A 16,453-nucleotide genomic window follows, 5' to 3' on the forward strand; every position below is an offset into this window, starting at 1 on the left:
TTCTAAAAGAGAAGAAGTTAAAATGCCCCGCAATTTTGTTTTTAATGTCAACATTTTATTAATGTTAGACCGATATCTGTGCATTTTGCAACATTCTATTATCATACAATCTGTATGTGTGTGTGTGTGTGTCTAGGTTTGTTTATATGTTTCAGTGTCAAATATTTAAAAACAAAGCATATGCTTGAAAAGCAACTTCATTTTAATAGGTCTTCACTAATTAAAATTCATATACATTTATCAAATCAAGTTTTGCTTCAGATCTAGGCAAGTCGACAGGTTTGTGTGACATTTAGGTTTAGAATTCATAATCTTTGAGTGAAACCCACTGCATCTATAAGAGCTCCTCTCTAATGTGTGTGTGCTTCACTCTGTAGCATACAGTAGAAAACCACTAAATGTGTTATAGTGATTCTGATCATCACAGATCCAGCAGCCAGCCTGGAGACTGATGGTAATGCGGTCCCCTGTGCTGAGCTGCACAAGCAGGACGCCAGTGGCCTGATCCTCCTGGTCTTGATCATAAATCTCCCGAAGTGCAGCTAGAGCCACACCATTCCTCCTGATGCTGGCACAGACAGCCAGCGATGCGCCTGGTGAGCCCGCATCGCTGAACACAGTAAATGCCAGGTTATAAACGCCTGACCGTGGAACCGTGAACACACCAGTGGATGAGTTATAGGCTTCTCCAATGTTGATGAAGATGCTTTGATAGACCACATTTGTCGCTGACCTCAATGGACCAATGCAACGTCTCTTGTCAGTTAGACCCACAGAAAATGCCACTCGACTGTCTAAAGAGTAAAGAATATGTTATATGTGAAAATAAGGCCAACAGATTAGATGCAGTTATTTCTAGCCAACAAAATGTGTTTTTCTTTATAGTTTTTAAAACAGCATTTCATTTAATGGAGACATGTCATGCGCCTGTTTACAATATGTAATATAAATCTCTGTGTCCCCAGAATGTGTCTGTGAATTTGCAGCTCAAAGTACCCCACAGATAATTTATTATATAATTTTATTAATGCCTATTTGGAGTGGAAGCAGAAACACAATGTATTAGAGCATGTCTCTTTAAATGCAGATGAGCTGCTACTCCCCGCCCCCTTTTCCAGTATAGAGCTGCAGCATGTACCTTCTATAAAACATATGTTTTGGTTCTGATTATCACGTTTATCGCACTGAAATTTCCTCAAACTTTCTCCATGGCATTGGAGCTGGTATACCGTTGTCGCTTGCGTAATCAAAATGATGGCGTGGGTGGAAACCTACAGATTAAGGGGCGGTAATATTATAATGAGATCCCTTTGCCACATACTTAGGGGAGCGAAATCATCTGCACTGGTTTTTTCAGACGCTTGCAGAAAAAGGCTTATCAAAACAAAGTTACTGGGTTTATCTATTTCACATTTCCTTGATTGAAAGAAAGATAGAAAATACCAATCTAAATTTTCATTCAGTTCCCCTCAGCCATGCATTCATATAAACTCCTGCCCTCAACTGTATAACGATTTTGAATCGTCATATGTTTGCATCGATTTTCAACCAGTAGGGGTGCATCATTACATCCCTAATGTGTTTAGCCTACCTCTGATGTTTCTCATTGTGTTTTGTGCTCTGGCCAGCAAATCATCCAGTACATTCATACTAGAGTTTAAATATTGCTCTAACTCCCATTTTTTCTTCTGCATCAGACAACAACCACATGAGCTCTGGTCAGTCAGGCACGCTAGTGAGAGAGCAATAAAGATATTAGTCACACATGATATCTAGCTTTACATTTTGTTTTATTTCATATTGCTGTAAAATCCATGTTATTAAGATTTTCTGAGAGGTTTGCTAAGACTTACGGTTGATGGGATCGGGAGCAAGGGTGTTTCCTGGTCCGTCCCAGCTGAAGGTTTTTTCCTGGCCCAGCACCAGCGGCAACACACAGAACAGCACAACACTGTTTCCTGATTAAATTGTTTACAGTGGGTAATCATATTCTGTCATAACTTTCTTGATACCGTTATATAGTCCGTACAGCACTTAGTCTGAGTCTGGTTTAGGCTATGCTTTATGGCTCATGAAAACAGAAAAAGGTGACCAAATGTATAGAAATCTGTCATTTACATCTAGGCCAACAGGGAATCTGTCTAGATTCCCCATTTTTTTTTTTTTTTTTTTTTGCTAGTTGAATTTAATTGAATTACATTTTTTCTACCAATAATTTTGCAGTAATCTTAGCTCTGTTAAACACATTTTGCTAGGTTTAAATAGATTCTGTAAAATTTATTTTTTTCCAACAAAATCTAAAAAGATATAGCAAATTTCATCAGGGTGAGCTAATATCTAAAATCTAAAAACCAAAATGCCTTCTTGTCTTAGGACCACTTTGATCATCTTTTTTGATCCACTTCAAATGTTGACTACTATATATACACACACACAATAATATAAGATGTTAAATATTCTAAATATATACATAAAAAATTGTTGTTTAAAATCTATACAAAAAAACTTGGAAAAGTCCTCTTGAAACCTTTGTTAATTTTATTTTAATTATTATTAATAATCAGCCTATTCTGAATCATGTGTAAGTTTCTAAAAGACTAGACTTGCAAGAAATTAATTGCAATAAATAAATTGTATATAAACAAACAAAAATAAATAATATTTTATATAAAATAAAATATAACTAAAACAAATATTATTCAAAACTTTAATAATTACAAAGCAATGTCTTTTAAGAGGTGCAATGATCTGTCAAGTTTGTCTGTTAGACTTTTGCTATCATAATAAATATTTCTTTACAGAAACAGTGATTATTTTCTCACCTTTCATGTTTCACGGCTGTGTCTGTTTTTGCCTTTTGAGTCTCAGTGTAAGTGAGTGAAAAATGGAGTCTGTGTTACATTCAGCTTTATGTCCTGGCAGCACTCCTCCTATTTTTAAGGAGGGAGAATCAGATTTCTGTTTGTGAAAAGGAGATGTATATCAGCAATATTAATAAAATAATAATAAAAACCCTACAACAAGGAAAATAGAAAATGACAAAGGGAAATCAGCTCCTATGACTTCCCTCAGATGCACTGAAATACAAAACTCCACTGAGCTTTACACTATACCGCCACACAATGACATCCATCAATTCCATGAAATGTGAAGAAACTGAACGCAATAATTTAACGCTGCTATCTTTTCTGAGAAATCAGACATGCACTTTCCCAGCAAAGGATCTCTGTTTCTTATTGACTGAAGTCCCAGAACAGCTATTCAAAGAAACACACCACACCTCTGTCTACAATTCAATACATGCTAAAAGTCACAATAATGTGTGCTGTAATTTAAGTAAAGTATTCTCACATGGCATTTCTTTATTTGACTTTATTTGTGTCAGCTCGTTTCAGTGATTACAGTCTGATAGAAAGCTCAGTGCAACAAAGCCAACAAGATCAAACAGCACACAATAAAGCTCATTTAGGCAGCAAAATATTAACCCCAGCAGAGAGTAGGAAGCACTTAAAAGGGATAGTTCACACAAAAAGCAAAATCCTGTCGTTTACTTACATTAATGTTGTTTCAGATCAGTACAAATTACTTCTGTGCATTACAGAATCGAGAAGATATTTTGAAGAATGTTGGTTATAAAACTGTTTGGTGACCATTGGAACTACATTTTCTCAAAAGTCTTGTTTTATGTTATACACACAAACATCATTTTGGAATGGTTTGGAATGACATGGGCATGAGTAAAGAATGACAGTTTTTCATTTTTGGGTTATTATAAGTTTTTATTTAGTCTTAAATAATAATAATATATAAATTTTATGAAAGGAAAACATAAAAATTAGCTTGTTATAACATAAAAAATCCAACTTGATGACAGACTGTATAACCCCACATCTGTCAACTTTAAGCTGTCACATATTTTTAAAGGAGTAACGTTTTGTATGTTGAAATTCTCATTAATTCAAACATTTGGCAGATGCTTCGGTCTGAAATGGATTGCTTTCAAGATATGCATCTTATCAGCATGTGTGTGCCCTGGGATTCAAATGGATGTTTTTCAGGTAGCTAGAAGGTATGGACTGACAGGCAGGTTACATGGTGATAAAAACCATTGTAAAAAAAAAAAAACAATTATCACCAAAGAGTGTTTATGATTTCTAATGGCAGTAGATCATTAACTGTGAAGTGCTCGCAAGTGTACATGTAATAAAGTCACTGGTTTTCATGCAAGGTTTTAGCCAGGGGTTTGTTTTTGCAAGCAAGCCATGACACAGCTGCTGAAATAAAACCAGGAAGACTTCAGACATACGCTCAATATGTCATGCATAAACCATTCTTCAGCCTTCATCTTTTCCTTTCATTCATCCTCTTTTACTTTGCTGTCATAGGAGCCTTGGCCTTTGTATGCTGAAACATATCCGCTGGTATCAGGGATGTCTTCCCTCCCTGAACAGCCTTTTCCTTTACCCGACTCATTAAAGCGTTCCTTGTGAGAACCAGTGTACTTGCTGGTGTCTGTTAATCTGTCTACAGCAGAGACTTTTGCCACTTTCTGTGGAGAGAAAAAGATTATCAGTGCTTATTGTGCATGTTTGTTGCTTAATCTATAAAAACAGACTGGCTGGGACTCACAGTGACACCAACGTTGGCGGGTTCTTTGCCAGCAATGAGACCATAGAGAAGCTGTACTGCCTCTTCCTGGCTCTTCTCTTTAAAACGTTTTGTGGCCAACTCAGCCATGGCTTGAGTGAACTGCTCAAATGTGATGACACGTGCTGATTTAGCCCTAGAACACATAAGCAGATGCAAAACAGCACAGCCTTAGGTCCAGTCATGCATGTGTCTGTTATGAAGCACAGCATTCAATGAAAAATACTGTTTGATGTCAGTCATTGTGAGGATAATCATACTTGACTTTGCTAAAGATGATGTCCACATCTGTGCTGGTGACAGTTTTGCCATCGATGACCTTGCAATCCTTACACAGTTTAATGAAGTTTTTTCCATTCATTTCCTTTCCCAACGCTTTGTTGTCTCCATGAACTGCAAATTTACGAAATGCTGTCTCAATATCTGCCAGTGATACTTCACCCGAACCTTCAGCCATGCTATCAGATCAATTATGAGAGAAAAAAAGACAGACAAATAAAGACAGATGTTTTAAAGTTTTGCTTATGAAATGTCATGTTGTATTGCATTATTAAAACACTGATCTTATTTTAGTATTATTAATCTACTATTATAGAGTTCTAATTATTAAATTTGCATTTATTGTTAGATTTGCATGCCTTTTAATTTGAGAAATATTTGTGTTTTTGTCTTTTTTTATGTATATTTTTGTTTTGCTTTATTTTTATTTCACTTCTAGTCTTAGTTTTTCATGTAATATTTATATTTCATTTAAGGCTTATTTTTACATTTTTAAATAATTTTAATAGTTCCAGCTGTAAATCTTTGACATGATAACATATATGTTCACCTGTTCATGTACAGCCATAACAAATTCTGATTTTTGTTACTGTAACAAAGGGAGGTGTGACAACAAAGTGGGGATCCACGTGCAGACTTTATTCCATTGAGCATAGTCAGAACAGGCAGGGTCAAACACCAGCAAACAAACACATCCAGGGCAAAGGCAAAAGAGTAATCCATGCTCAAGTCATGCTCATACTCTTTACCACACACACACACACACACACACACACACTCAATGTATATAACTCTTACTAAAAAGGGCTTAATAATGAAGTACACTTTACTTTTTCCTCTCTCTCTCTCTCTCTCTCTTTCTCTCGCTCTCTTCATATCTTTATTGGCAGAATAATAGAATACGTAGAATAAGACAAAATTACTCCGAAAAATGCACGAAACTCTTGCTTTATTATGAATTAAAGGACTAATAATAATAGTGCTTATGTTCCTTAATTCTGTAGTCACTTATTGTACATAGTCAAATAATGCATCTTCATGTGTACGGTATCATCAAAAAACAGTACTGTGAAAACATGCTCACTATATCTCATGCATAAAGCTCTGTTTGTTCTTGTAGGTACTGCAGATGCTTCCGGATAGGTGTGTGTTATTGAGAGGGAGATCCAGCCTACCTGACAGTGACTTTGACAATCCTGGATTCTGATGCTGAGCTGCTACTGAAAGGATGCTGAATGTGGGTGTGTGTTCATCTCTGCTCCGGTATGTGTGTGTGTACAATGACGCAAGACAGAGGGGAGGAGAGAGCACAGCCCAGCACCAATGATGACATCACTCTCTCCTCTTTCTGCCTCAGGCCCTCTTGTCTTTCTGCTTTTTAATTTTCTTTGCCTATTTGGCCCTTTTATTTGTCCTCTGTTCTACTTTGCTGACTAGATATAGTTGTCCTTCACTTTCAACCCTTTCTCCCTCCTCCTCCTACTCTCCTGCTTCTGTCTTTGTTTTTGTCTCTCTATGCTGCCATGGTGACCGTGATTTCACCAAGTACAAAATAATTCAATTCAATCAATCAGAAATATCTGTTTCAGGCTTATGATCAGGGTTAGATGCTTCTACACCCTTGTTAATCAGCTATAATTTCATATTGATTTTAGGAATAAATTGTGGGTAGGGTTAGGTTTAGGCTGTAGGGATTATGTTAGGTGTATATTTTTGGACAGTAATGTTGATCCAGGATCAACAAAAGATGTTGATTCAGGAACATGTCTTACTTGGCAAAATCACGGCGACCATGCTGCCACACCCTTTCCCATCAGTCTCTGCAGAGCAGCATTCAGATGTGACATAGTGAAGCCACACATACACGCACACACATAGTTGGACTGTGATGCTCTAAATGTTATTTTCTCTAATGGCTTCAGGGCACCTCTGTCTAATGTGTCTTAGCAACTCACCACTTAATCAAACCACAACCACAAATAGATGAAGACCAATACACAGCAGATCACCATTGCTGACAACACAACTAAAGGAGCAATGACTCTTACACTTTTAAATACAAAGGGGTAACACTTTAACATAAGGTTCCATTAGTTAATGTTAGTTAATGTATTAATTAACATGAACAAACAATGAATAATACATTTATTACTGTATGTATTCATCTTCGTTAATGCTAGTTAATGAAAATACAGTTATTCGTTGTTAGTTCATGGTAATTCACAGTGCATTAACTAATGTTAACAAGCACAACTTTTGATTTAAATAATGCATTAGTAAATGTTGAAATTAACATGAACTAAGACTTATAAATGCTGTAGAAGGATTGTTCTTGCTTAGTTCATGTTAACGAAAGTAGTTAACTAACATTAACTAATGGAACCTTATTTTAAAGTGTTACCTATAAACATTATTTATTGGCATTGATGGTTCCATGGAGAAACTTTAACATTCACAGAACCTTTCCAATACACAAAATGTACTTTTTTTTAGTTTAACCAGGTTTATTCTTATATATATATATATATATATATATATATATATATATATATGTGTGTGTGTGTGTGTGTGTGTGTGTGTGTGTGTGTGTGTGTGTGTGTGTGTGTGTGTGTGTGTGTGTGTGTGTGTGTGTTATTTAAAGACTTTGTTCACAGAAAGATTCTTTGGGGAACTTAAAATGTTATTACTCTTGCATCATTTTGAAACTATCCCTTTTGAAATCATCTTTTTTAAGAGTGTACATGGACAATCATAATTGTAATTTGGTCATACTCTTATGAAAAAGAAGTTTATTCAAGTGTGAATAAATATTTTTTGAATTAAAAATAGGAAATTATGCTTTTAGTTTACTCTTTATGTACTTCTCAGAAATGGGTTTTATGTACTCTTCATAAATATACTTAAAATTACATTTATACTTATACTTATACTTACAAAAAGTCTAAATAAATTTGAGCTATACTCCTAGAATCCGTGTTTTCATTACTATACAGTAGATGACACTAGTACACATCTTCTGCAGAGAATTTCCAAATGTTATCTAACATGATCATCTGACATGAAACAGCATTAAAACTGTAATGTTATGGAATAAAATGTAAACCGATGAAGAGTCAAGCTTTGGGGTGTTTTGATCGTTTTGATTATCATTCTGAATCCAATTCATAGTCTTTTTTCAGCTTTTTGTTTAAAGAAATTTCTTTACTTTTTCGTGAAACTTACCAACATTAAATTGTTTAACAAAAAGAATGCATGAAGCTAGAATATTAATGAGATACCCAGATACCCTGTTGTACCTTTGGATGTTTTGTATGTTCAGATATTCATAAAACAAAATATATACAAATTAAAACCTAAATAGGCACATAGTAGTATACTTAAAGTATGATGTAAAGTTCACTTAAAGAAAACGTATGAGTATACTTGCAGTATAAAACTACTAAACTAGAGGTTTACTGAGACCATACTTCAAAGTGTACAAATTATTTAATTAGTAAACTATCAGTATCCCTATACGTTCACTTTTAATATAATTGCAGTACAAATTACAAACATAGAGGTATACTCAGAGTCTGCTACTGTTATACTTATAGTATACTTAAAATTATACTTTTATATACTAGAAAGTGGGCCAATTTAGTCCCAAGAAGTATTGAAACAGTACCCTTACAAGTGTACTACTAGAACACTGATATTTGTATATGTGCTACATAAAGTATACTTAAAAATATACCTGAACTTTACTTGAGTATACTTAATAAAATGAACTTGTCATATACTACTTTTTTGGTAAGGGTGATCCTGGTGACTTGATGGGCTACATTTTGCAATACATTTTGGAGATAAAATAATGAGTTGATATTATGCATCTCCAGTATTTCCTCAGTCAAACAATTATTTTTAATAAAAATATTTATTCAGCAGTGCAACAATTAAAACAGTACTGGAAAAAGACTTTGAATAAGCATATAGCATAACTTGCTTTATATGAACTACAAGAGCTCCCTCTACAGCAGTAATTCTTAAAGTGTGGTCCGCCATCGCCCCCTAGTGGTCCGCGAAAAGATGACCTAAAACTCTCCTCTTTGGAGCCAGACATTCAGAAACTGATGTGTGATGAGCAGCACCACCCATCTCATTAATATTCACGTTAAAGTTTTATATGGAAATCTCAAAATCTAAAATCCACAGATCTATTAGTTTTGTAATGTACTAGTTTTTGTTTCATGTGTAAAATCCCAGTAATTTCAGTGATATTGGACATTAAGGGGAACATTCTATTCAGTATTTTATTTTTACCATAGTTACAACCATAGACTTCCTATACCCACCACCTCAGTTTTAAACTAATGGAATGGCATTAAGTGGGACCTAGGCTGTTACAGTGTTTAATTGCAGTTTTTTTTTTCTTCACATGTGCAGTTTGTTGTTCATATTAAGCTGCAACTCATTTCGCATTTACTTTTTCAAATTAAATAAAAATTAATATAATAATTTCTGATCATATCATTGCATTTGTGTTTGAATAATTCGTTTTTGACTTGACACAGTCGCATATTAAACTTAAATGTAGCTTATCCTTCCTATTTTGTTGGTTTTTGGGGGCGTGTTAGAGTGGGATTCTGTTAGGTGGTCCTCAGAAAAAAAATGGGAGATAAAGTGGTCCTTGGGCTGAAAAAGTTTGAGAAACACTGTTCTACAGTATGCTGGAAAAAATGGTTGCACTTTACATTCAATGGCTACAAAACAACATGAAGACAGATGAATCCTGAAGGTTACAATCACTGATTAAACAGATCCATTCATAGGTTATTACTTGCTGAGGATATTGATTACAAGCTGCAAAAAGCATTATAACTGTCTGCAACACTTGAGCCTTATAGTCATAGATAATGACAATTGGAAAAAGTACCAACATGTTTGTAGACATTTGTGCATGTAAATGTTTTGAGACCGGTGGAAGAAGTTAGAAAATTTTACATTGAAGACATGAATATAAGAGCACTCATAAATGTCACTTTACATTCTGTATTGAAACTAAATGCATCCACTCACTAACAAATTATATATATATATATATATATATATATATATATATATATATATATATATATATATATATACACATGTAATTTCAACTTTATTAGGTGACATTCATAAAACTGTTTTGGACCTCTGTTGACCCCAGAACAGCCTGAATTCTTTGTGACATGGATTTAACAAGATGCTGGAAACATTTTCCAAAGTTTATGGTCCATGTGAATACAACAGTATTAGGTATGTAGCTGCTGCATATTCAAGAAGATCACATGATCATGGCTGTGGCTTATAAATAATGTTCAAATTCTATTAAGAGTGTGTTGCAATGTGTGCAAAGAATGTGTGTCTTTTCTCTGAAGTGAAGATCTGGCAGCTCATCTAGATGGCGGGTCAGCATCCTTTACTGTTCCCTCCTTGGGCCTGCAAAGACACCATTGGGAATATTCATACTCAATATTAAATATTTATTGTATTTTTAACTTAATGTAAGAGTAAGGCCATTATGCTGTCTGATGTTTGCAAACCAACCAGTATTTAAAAAATGTCTCTTTACCTATAAATAGCGACCAATGAATTGCACATTCACAGGAAACAGGAAATTTTTCTATATTGAAAAATAAGGTATAGGTACTAAAACTATGATGATAACATTTCTCAAACTAAACAAGAATAATACAATTAAAAAACACCTAAAATGTGACAAAAACAGTGGAAAACTACCCATAACAAAATAACAAGAATCATTTTAGTACCATCTGTGTAAACAGATTCATTGGGTGCCAGAAAAATGGTCAGGTTATGGAAGAAATACATATACGATCCAAAGAGTTTCCCTTTATGTCACCAATCAGTTTGACCTTGACATTCTTCATATTCAGCTTTTATTTGTGTTTATGCTTTACCTGCATAATACTATGCTGAGTGTTTACAGTACAAACTGAGTTCACGTCACTGTAGTTCACTCACAGAATGCAAGAGCTGACTAGACAAATTAATTCTATATTTACAGACAAAACAGTTTCAAATTTCACTGCAGTTCATATACAGAAAGAGAGAGAGTGCCTTGACTATTCACTTTCATCTGTTAGAATTGTTAGTAAAGGAAAAGTTGACCCAAATATGAAAAAGAGTCAAAACTTGTAAAAAGTAAAAAGTTTGTTTTACCTGTATGAAGGATTAAAGAAGATACTTTGGAAAAATGTATTGTCCATGAAAGTCAGTGGGGTCCAATGTTGTTTACAACATCACTCCAACCAGTTTGGAATTAAAAGAGAACATCATTTTCTTTTTTGGGTGAACAATCCCTTTAAACTTGCTTTAACAGTTGCTATAATGCTGAAATTGTGTTCTGAATGATTTTTTTCTGGAATAGAAAGGCAAGTTACATGTGCCTTACAATACATCATCTATGTAAACTACTGTGGTCCCTGCCTCCACCCTTCTTTCTGATCTATAAATACAGGTTTGTTCCTGCTTCAGTTGCTCTTTCAATTCACCTTTCTTTCTCACATCTTTGTTTTAGAAAATGGCAGAATCTGACTTCCTCGACTACACCTGCGCCCTTTGCACATACACCCAGCGAGACCCTGTCACTATCCCGTGTGGAGACACTTTCTGCCTGGAGTGCATTAAGATCTACTGGGACCATTCTGACCACCTCGGTGTGTACAGTTGTCCGCAGTGCCAGACGACCTTCACTCCTCGGCCCATACTCAGACGTAACGTGACCCACGTAGGGAACCCGGAGCCTCGGCCGCCCCCTCGTGAGCTCAACCCGTTTCCTTATCTTAAGCGCGAGGCGCTGTGTGATTTCTGTACGGGTCAGCGGAACAAAGCGGTGAAGTCATGTCTGATGTGTCTGGCTTATTACTGTGAGACTCACATCAAGCCACATTATGAATCGGCCACATTTAAACGACACAAACTGGTGGATGAGATGGGACACCTGGATCGGAAGATTTGCCCACAGCACGAAAAAGGCTTAGAGCTTTTCTGCCGCTCAGACCAGATGTGCATCTGTGTGCTGTGTACAGTTAGAGAACATCGCAGCCACAACATAGTCAGCGCAGAAGATGAACGCACAGAGAAACAGGTGAGAAATAAGATTAGAACTGTTTTGAATAGATCAGGGAAAGCTGTCACAGGGGTCATATTTGACAAACTGTTAGTCCAAGTACTGAATTTGGTTTTTGTTTGTGGTTTCAAACATCTACTTCAGAAACTAGGATAATAAAAATTAGAATAATGTTTGTGATTTCAAAATCATAATTTTGCGGTCTCCTAAGGAAGATTGAAGGTAGAACTGTTCTCAAAATAATTATATTTTTATAATCTTTAAGTCAGAGAAAGTTGTCACAACCGGTTGAAATGTTATGAAGTTGTATTTAAATATTGAAAACTTTTCATTAAATGGCAGTTTTCATTTGCTTAAACTGTGGTTTAGTATTGTAGTACCACAGATCAATTTTTACAGATAAATCTTTAGTGCTTTGATTATTCCAGAGTACGAGTAAAGAGTCAGCTGATAACGAGCCCTATACATTGTGACTGTCACAGGTTTGAACACTTTAACAAAAGATTATATTGTAAGAATCATCTGCGCCAAATCTGCATTTTTTGATCACAAATACAGTAAATAATATTGTGAAATAATAAATTTTTAAATAATGGTTTTCTATTTGAATATAATTTAAAATGTAATTAAAGTTAAATAATGGCGGTGTGTATATGGATACATGAACATCACACATTGCCAAAAAAAAGCAATGATATATACTTAACTGACTGATAGTTTTTTCATGTACTTTGTATGTGGTTATAGAAAGTCTTGGTGATGACTCAGACAGAGGTTCAGCACATTACCCAGGATCGGATGAAAGAACTTCAAGAACTCAGACACAATGTGGATGTTCTCAAGGTTAGTCCAATCAGGAGAGTACTAAAGAAGCATTGGGACAAAACATTTCTCACTTTTATGTAATTTATATGACTCTATAGCCTACGTCTTCATTTTCAGACCAAATCAGAACTTAAACCCTAACAGTTCAAAGAGATACTTTGTGATATGAGATATGTTATTACTGGTCATGTATTGCCCATGAAAGAAAGAAAGAAAGAAAGAAAGAAAGAAAGAAAGAAAGAAAGAATGAAAGAAAGAAAGAAAACAGTGGTAATCAAACATCTAAGATACTATCTATCAAAGCCAGAAACACTATAATGTGTTGTTTACTAGCAATTTAAAAATGTCCTAGTAATCCCATTCTCTCAAAGGCATGTGACTTTGATGCAGTGCTCTGTGCTGCCCCCTGGCTGTCTGGACGTATGCTGTTGCTGACTGTTGCACCTTCTCTGCAGGGAAATGCACAGCGGGCTCAGACTGACAGTGATAAAATCTTCAGTGAGATGTTACAGGCGGTAGAGCGCTGGCATGCTGAGATAAGACAACTCATACAGGCTAACCTACAGGCTTCCATGGCTCAGGTACATGCACATTCGATTCAGAGGGGTTAGATTGCTTCCTGCAGCTTTAATTGTAGAGCGTGGCACTGTAACGCCAACATCATGGGTTTGATTCCCATGGAGAGGAAGTGCTGATTAAAATCCTCTGCCCCTTACTAGGGAACTATGGTGAGAAAACTTTTTGCTAATGTTTAACTTAATGTTTGTTAGTCTATATGAAACTGTATAATTCTACTGCTCATACATTTGATGAAGCTTTCCTGACAGTTGCTGGTCCCTGCCCTCTGACTATGATAGCTTTGATGTACTGACAGGCACAGGGTTACGTAGAGAGACTTGAACAAGAGATCATGGAGCTTCAGAAGAGAGATGCTGAACTACGTCAAATACTTGATACAGAGGACAACATTCACTTCCTACAGGTAAATAAAGTCAAACAGCCACTCACATTTAACTGGATTTCAGTCATTCAGAATCAGAAAGTGTACTTGCCTGGCTGGATATTTCAGGAATATTCAAGGAAGCCACTTTTCAGAACTGATTTTGTTAATTGCCTTCATTACTTGTGCAGAATTTCCCCACACTATCTGTTGCACCAGAGCCCATGGTGCCCAAAGTGCTTATAAACCAAGAGTTTTCCTTTAGTGAAATCACCAAGACCGTCTCTGACATGAAAGAACACCTGGACGACATCTGCAAAAAAGAGCTGGGAAACATCTCCAAACGAGGTAATCATGAAGACTATAACATTTAACCACTGTGTGAGACAGAGGAACAGACAAGGGATTTACCTCTGTTTTGGCTTTATTATATATATGTCTTAAATGGTCGAAATAATGTAGATGTTAAGCAGAGATGGAAGGCATTGCTCTGGATCAGACACACTGACAGCAAATAAAATATAATCAGCTCTGCACCCCTAAATTATGGATGTAAATGCAGATGCAGAGAGGGTCATAAATGCTATCTTTCAGAGGTTTGGGTCGGTAACATTTTTAAAAATGTTTTTCAAAGATGTATATTTTGCTTACCACAGCTGTGTTTGATCGCAAAAACAATACAAACAGTAATATTGTGCAAATTCATTGCAATTTTAATAAGCTTTTCAGCAGCCATTACTCTAGTTTTAAGTGTCACATTTTAATATGCTAGCTCACAAAACATTTCTTAGATTCTTAGTCAATGTCGAAAAAAGTTGTTGCTTAATATTTTTGTGGAAACGGATACCATTTTTCTTTGGTGTATAGACCTTAATCAGGTTAGATGCCATATAAGGGATACATTTACTGTTTTTACAATGACATGCACTGTATAAAGGCATCATGTTATTTTCACAACTATTTTATGGAGTTTTTGTCTATTTGAATTTTATTTTCTTTAAGTTGTTTCGACAGTTGAATAATTTGTGTTAAACAATTTAGTGATCAATTTAATGCATCCATTCTGAATAAAACTAAATTTATTATTTAAAACAAATCCTGCTGACCCCAAACTTTTGAAAAGTAGAGCATATAAAGCTATATTTTATATTCATTTATGCATTTGCATGATATTCATAATTGTTTCATCTTAGTGAGTGACTCCTCAGTCTATATCCTGATTCCAAGATCTGGAGGACGTTTGAATGGTGAGAGGACTTCTTGAGGTTTCATTTACACTTTGTTTCACTTTATGTAGAATGAAGTAGGTTAAAGAACAACTCTGGTTATTTATGTACCACCATATTTTCAGCTCCGTTAAGAACTGACTTGCCAGAGCCTAAAACAAGACTGGATTTCCTGAAATGTGAGTGTATAGACAATTCCACACCATTAATTAATTGAATTCACATTGCTTTATTGTTTCTTCTAAATGCTGAATGAGCCTCTTTTCGCCACAATTTCATTCAACAGATTCTTGTAAACTTACTTTTGATCTTAACACTGCCTATAAAGAGCTGGTCCTCTCAGACGGGAATCGCCGGGTGATCCGGAAAAGAACAACCCAGTTCTACCCAGATCACCCGGAGCGGTTTGATGGGTTTTGCCAGATCCTGTGCAAGGAGCCACTCAGTGGAATGCAGCATTACTGGGAGGTGGAGTGGAATGGTGAATTTTCCATTGCAGTTGCATACAAGAGCATTAGCCGCAAAGGAAAGAACTCCAACAGCCTTCTGGGATACAATAATAAATCTTGGAGCCTCCTATGCTCAGACTCAGGATACTCTGCCTGGCACAATAAGATGGATAAAGATCTGCTGGGTGCAGCTCGTGCTTCACGGATCGGTGTGTACCTGGATTACGCCGGAGGATCTGTGTCCTTTTACTCTGTGTCTGAGACAATGGAGCTCATCCACAGATTTAAAGCCAAGTTCTCAGAAGCACTGTATGCTGGGTTTGGAGTTGGATCGTCTGTAACTCTGTGCATGCTGGAGAAGAACTACCGAACATACCACAAATAGGTTCTGAGCTGAGCTTTGACCCTGAGCTCTTTCAGACGGAATCTTGGAACGGTGAACAGTCAAAAAGGCAAAATTTGAAGAATCACACTGGATTATTATTATTATTTTTATTAATAGGATTCTTTGCATTGTTGTGACTGTTAGTATTTTTTGCAGGATTTGTATCATGTTACCCCCAAATTATCTTATTCTTACATGACAAATGCTGATTCTGCCTTTTAAAATCAATTAGTAATTAAAATAATGAAGACACTGTGCTTCCAATCACCACAGCCTTGATTTAATTTCATATCAACCATTAAATATAGTGCTAAAAAAAAGAATCATAATTTAAATAGAATGGAAATGGGTGGCAAAAAGTGGAAGGAAATATGTGTTTAAAAATAACTAAGCAGGCTAATCCAGTCAAGATAATCACTTTGAATTATCTTTTTTTTATGGCGTGTCATGACGAAACCTGCAGCCAGTCAAAGCCAATACACATTCGGAAGACACAATCTTTGGGTTTAGACTTTAGATAAGACAGAAGATGCAGCTACATCATCAGAAAAGTGTGTATTTGAGTGATTATGAGCATGTAAATAAAAC

The 16,453-nt window shown here is 35.7% G+C and overlaps 4 protein-coding genes across 4 annotated transcripts in view; 2 read left to right on the top strand and 2 right to left on the bottom strand.

Annotated features, from left to right (window-relative positions):
- The window catches only part of LOC127957762 (creatine kinase M-type), a 175,001-nt gene that overhangs the window by 35,730 nt on the left and 122,818 nt on the right, over positions 1-16,453 (top strand). The window lies entirely within an intron of this gene.
- Positions 76-3,069, bottom strand: LOC127957768 (complement C1q-like protein 4). The gene is made up of 4 exons (XM_052556434.1): positions 2,823-3,069; positions 1,854-1,958; positions 1,592-1,732; positions 76-794 (listed from the first exon to the last, which is right to left on the bottom strand). The coding sequence occupies exons 1-4, from the start codon at positions 2,827-2,829 to the stop codon at positions 367-369; spliced, it is 681 nt and encodes a 226-aa protein (XP_052412394.1). The 5' UTR covers positions 2,830-3,069; the 3' UTR covers positions 76-366.
- On the bottom strand, positions 3,358-6,233 carry LOC127957771 (tubulin polymerization-promoting protein family member 3-like). Its single transcript, XM_052556436.1, has 4 exons — positions 6,102-6,233; positions 4,908-5,105; positions 4,630-4,783; positions 3,358-4,549 (listed from the first exon to the last, which is right to left on the bottom strand). The coding sequence occupies exons 2-4, from the start codon at positions 5,102-5,104 to the stop codon at positions 4,355-4,357; spliced, it is 546 nt and encodes a 181-aa protein (XP_052412396.1). The 5' UTR covers position 5,105; positions 6,102-6,233; the 3' UTR covers positions 3,358-4,354.
- LOC127957773 (tripartite motif-containing protein 16-like) lies at positions 11,470-16,434 on the top strand. The gene is made up of 8 exons (XM_052556438.1): positions 11,470-12,058; positions 12,788-12,883; positions 13,321-13,446; positions 13,740-13,847; positions 13,997-14,153; positions 14,999-15,052; positions 15,157-15,210; positions 15,318-16,434. The coding sequence occupies exons 1-8, from the start codon at positions 11,492-11,494 to the stop codon at positions 15,863-15,865; spliced, it is 1,710 nt and encodes a 569-aa protein (XP_052412398.1). The 5' UTR covers positions 11,470-11,491; the 3' UTR covers positions 15,866-16,434.

The sequence above is a fragment of the Carassius gibelio genome, chromosome B5 (assembly GCF_023724105.1).
Source record: "Carassius gibelio isolate Cgi1373 ecotype wild population from Czech Republic chromosome B5, carGib1.2-hapl.c, whole genome shotgun sequence".
NCBI lineage: Eukaryota > Metazoa > Chordata > Actinopteri > Cypriniformes > Cyprinidae > Carassius > Carassius gibelio.

Excerpts from the sequence above, each read along its gene's own strand:
- LOC127957768 (XM_052556434.1), bottom strand. Across the intron at positions 1,733-1,853 it reads TGCTCCCGATCCCATCAACC|CGTGCCTGACTGACCAGAGC; the intron begins GTAAGTCTTAGC and ends CTCTCTCACTAG. Across the intron at positions 795-1,591 it reads CACAATGAGAAACATCAGAG|ACAGTCGAGTGGCATTTTCT; the intron begins GTAGGCTAAACA and ends TTTACTCTTTAG.
- LOC127957771 (XM_052556436.1), bottom strand. The coding sequence starts at position 5,104 with ATGGCTGAAGGTTCGGGTGAAGTATCACTGGCAGATATTGAGACAGCA. Across the intron at positions 4,784-4,907 it reads ATCATCTTTAGCAAAGTCAA|GGCTAAATCAGCACGTGTCA; the intron begins GTATGATTATCC and ends TATGTGTTCTAG. Across the intron at positions 4,550-4,629 it reads CCGCCAACGTTGGTGTCACT|AAAGTGGCAAAAGTCTCTGC; the intron begins GTGAGTCCCAGC and ends TTCTCTCCACAG.
- LOC127957773 (XM_052556438.1), top strand. The coding sequence starts at position 11,492 with ATGGCAGAATCTGACTTCCTCGACTACACCTGCGCCCTTTGCACATAC. Across the intron at positions 13,447-13,739 it reads TACAGGCTTCCATGGCTCAG|GCACAGGGTTACGTAGAGAG; the intron begins GTACATGCACAT and ends ATGTACTGACAG. Across the intron at positions 15,053-15,156 it reads ATCTGGAGGACGTTTGAATG|CTCCGTTAAGAACTGACTTG; the intron begins GTGAGAGGACTT and ends CCATATTTTCAG.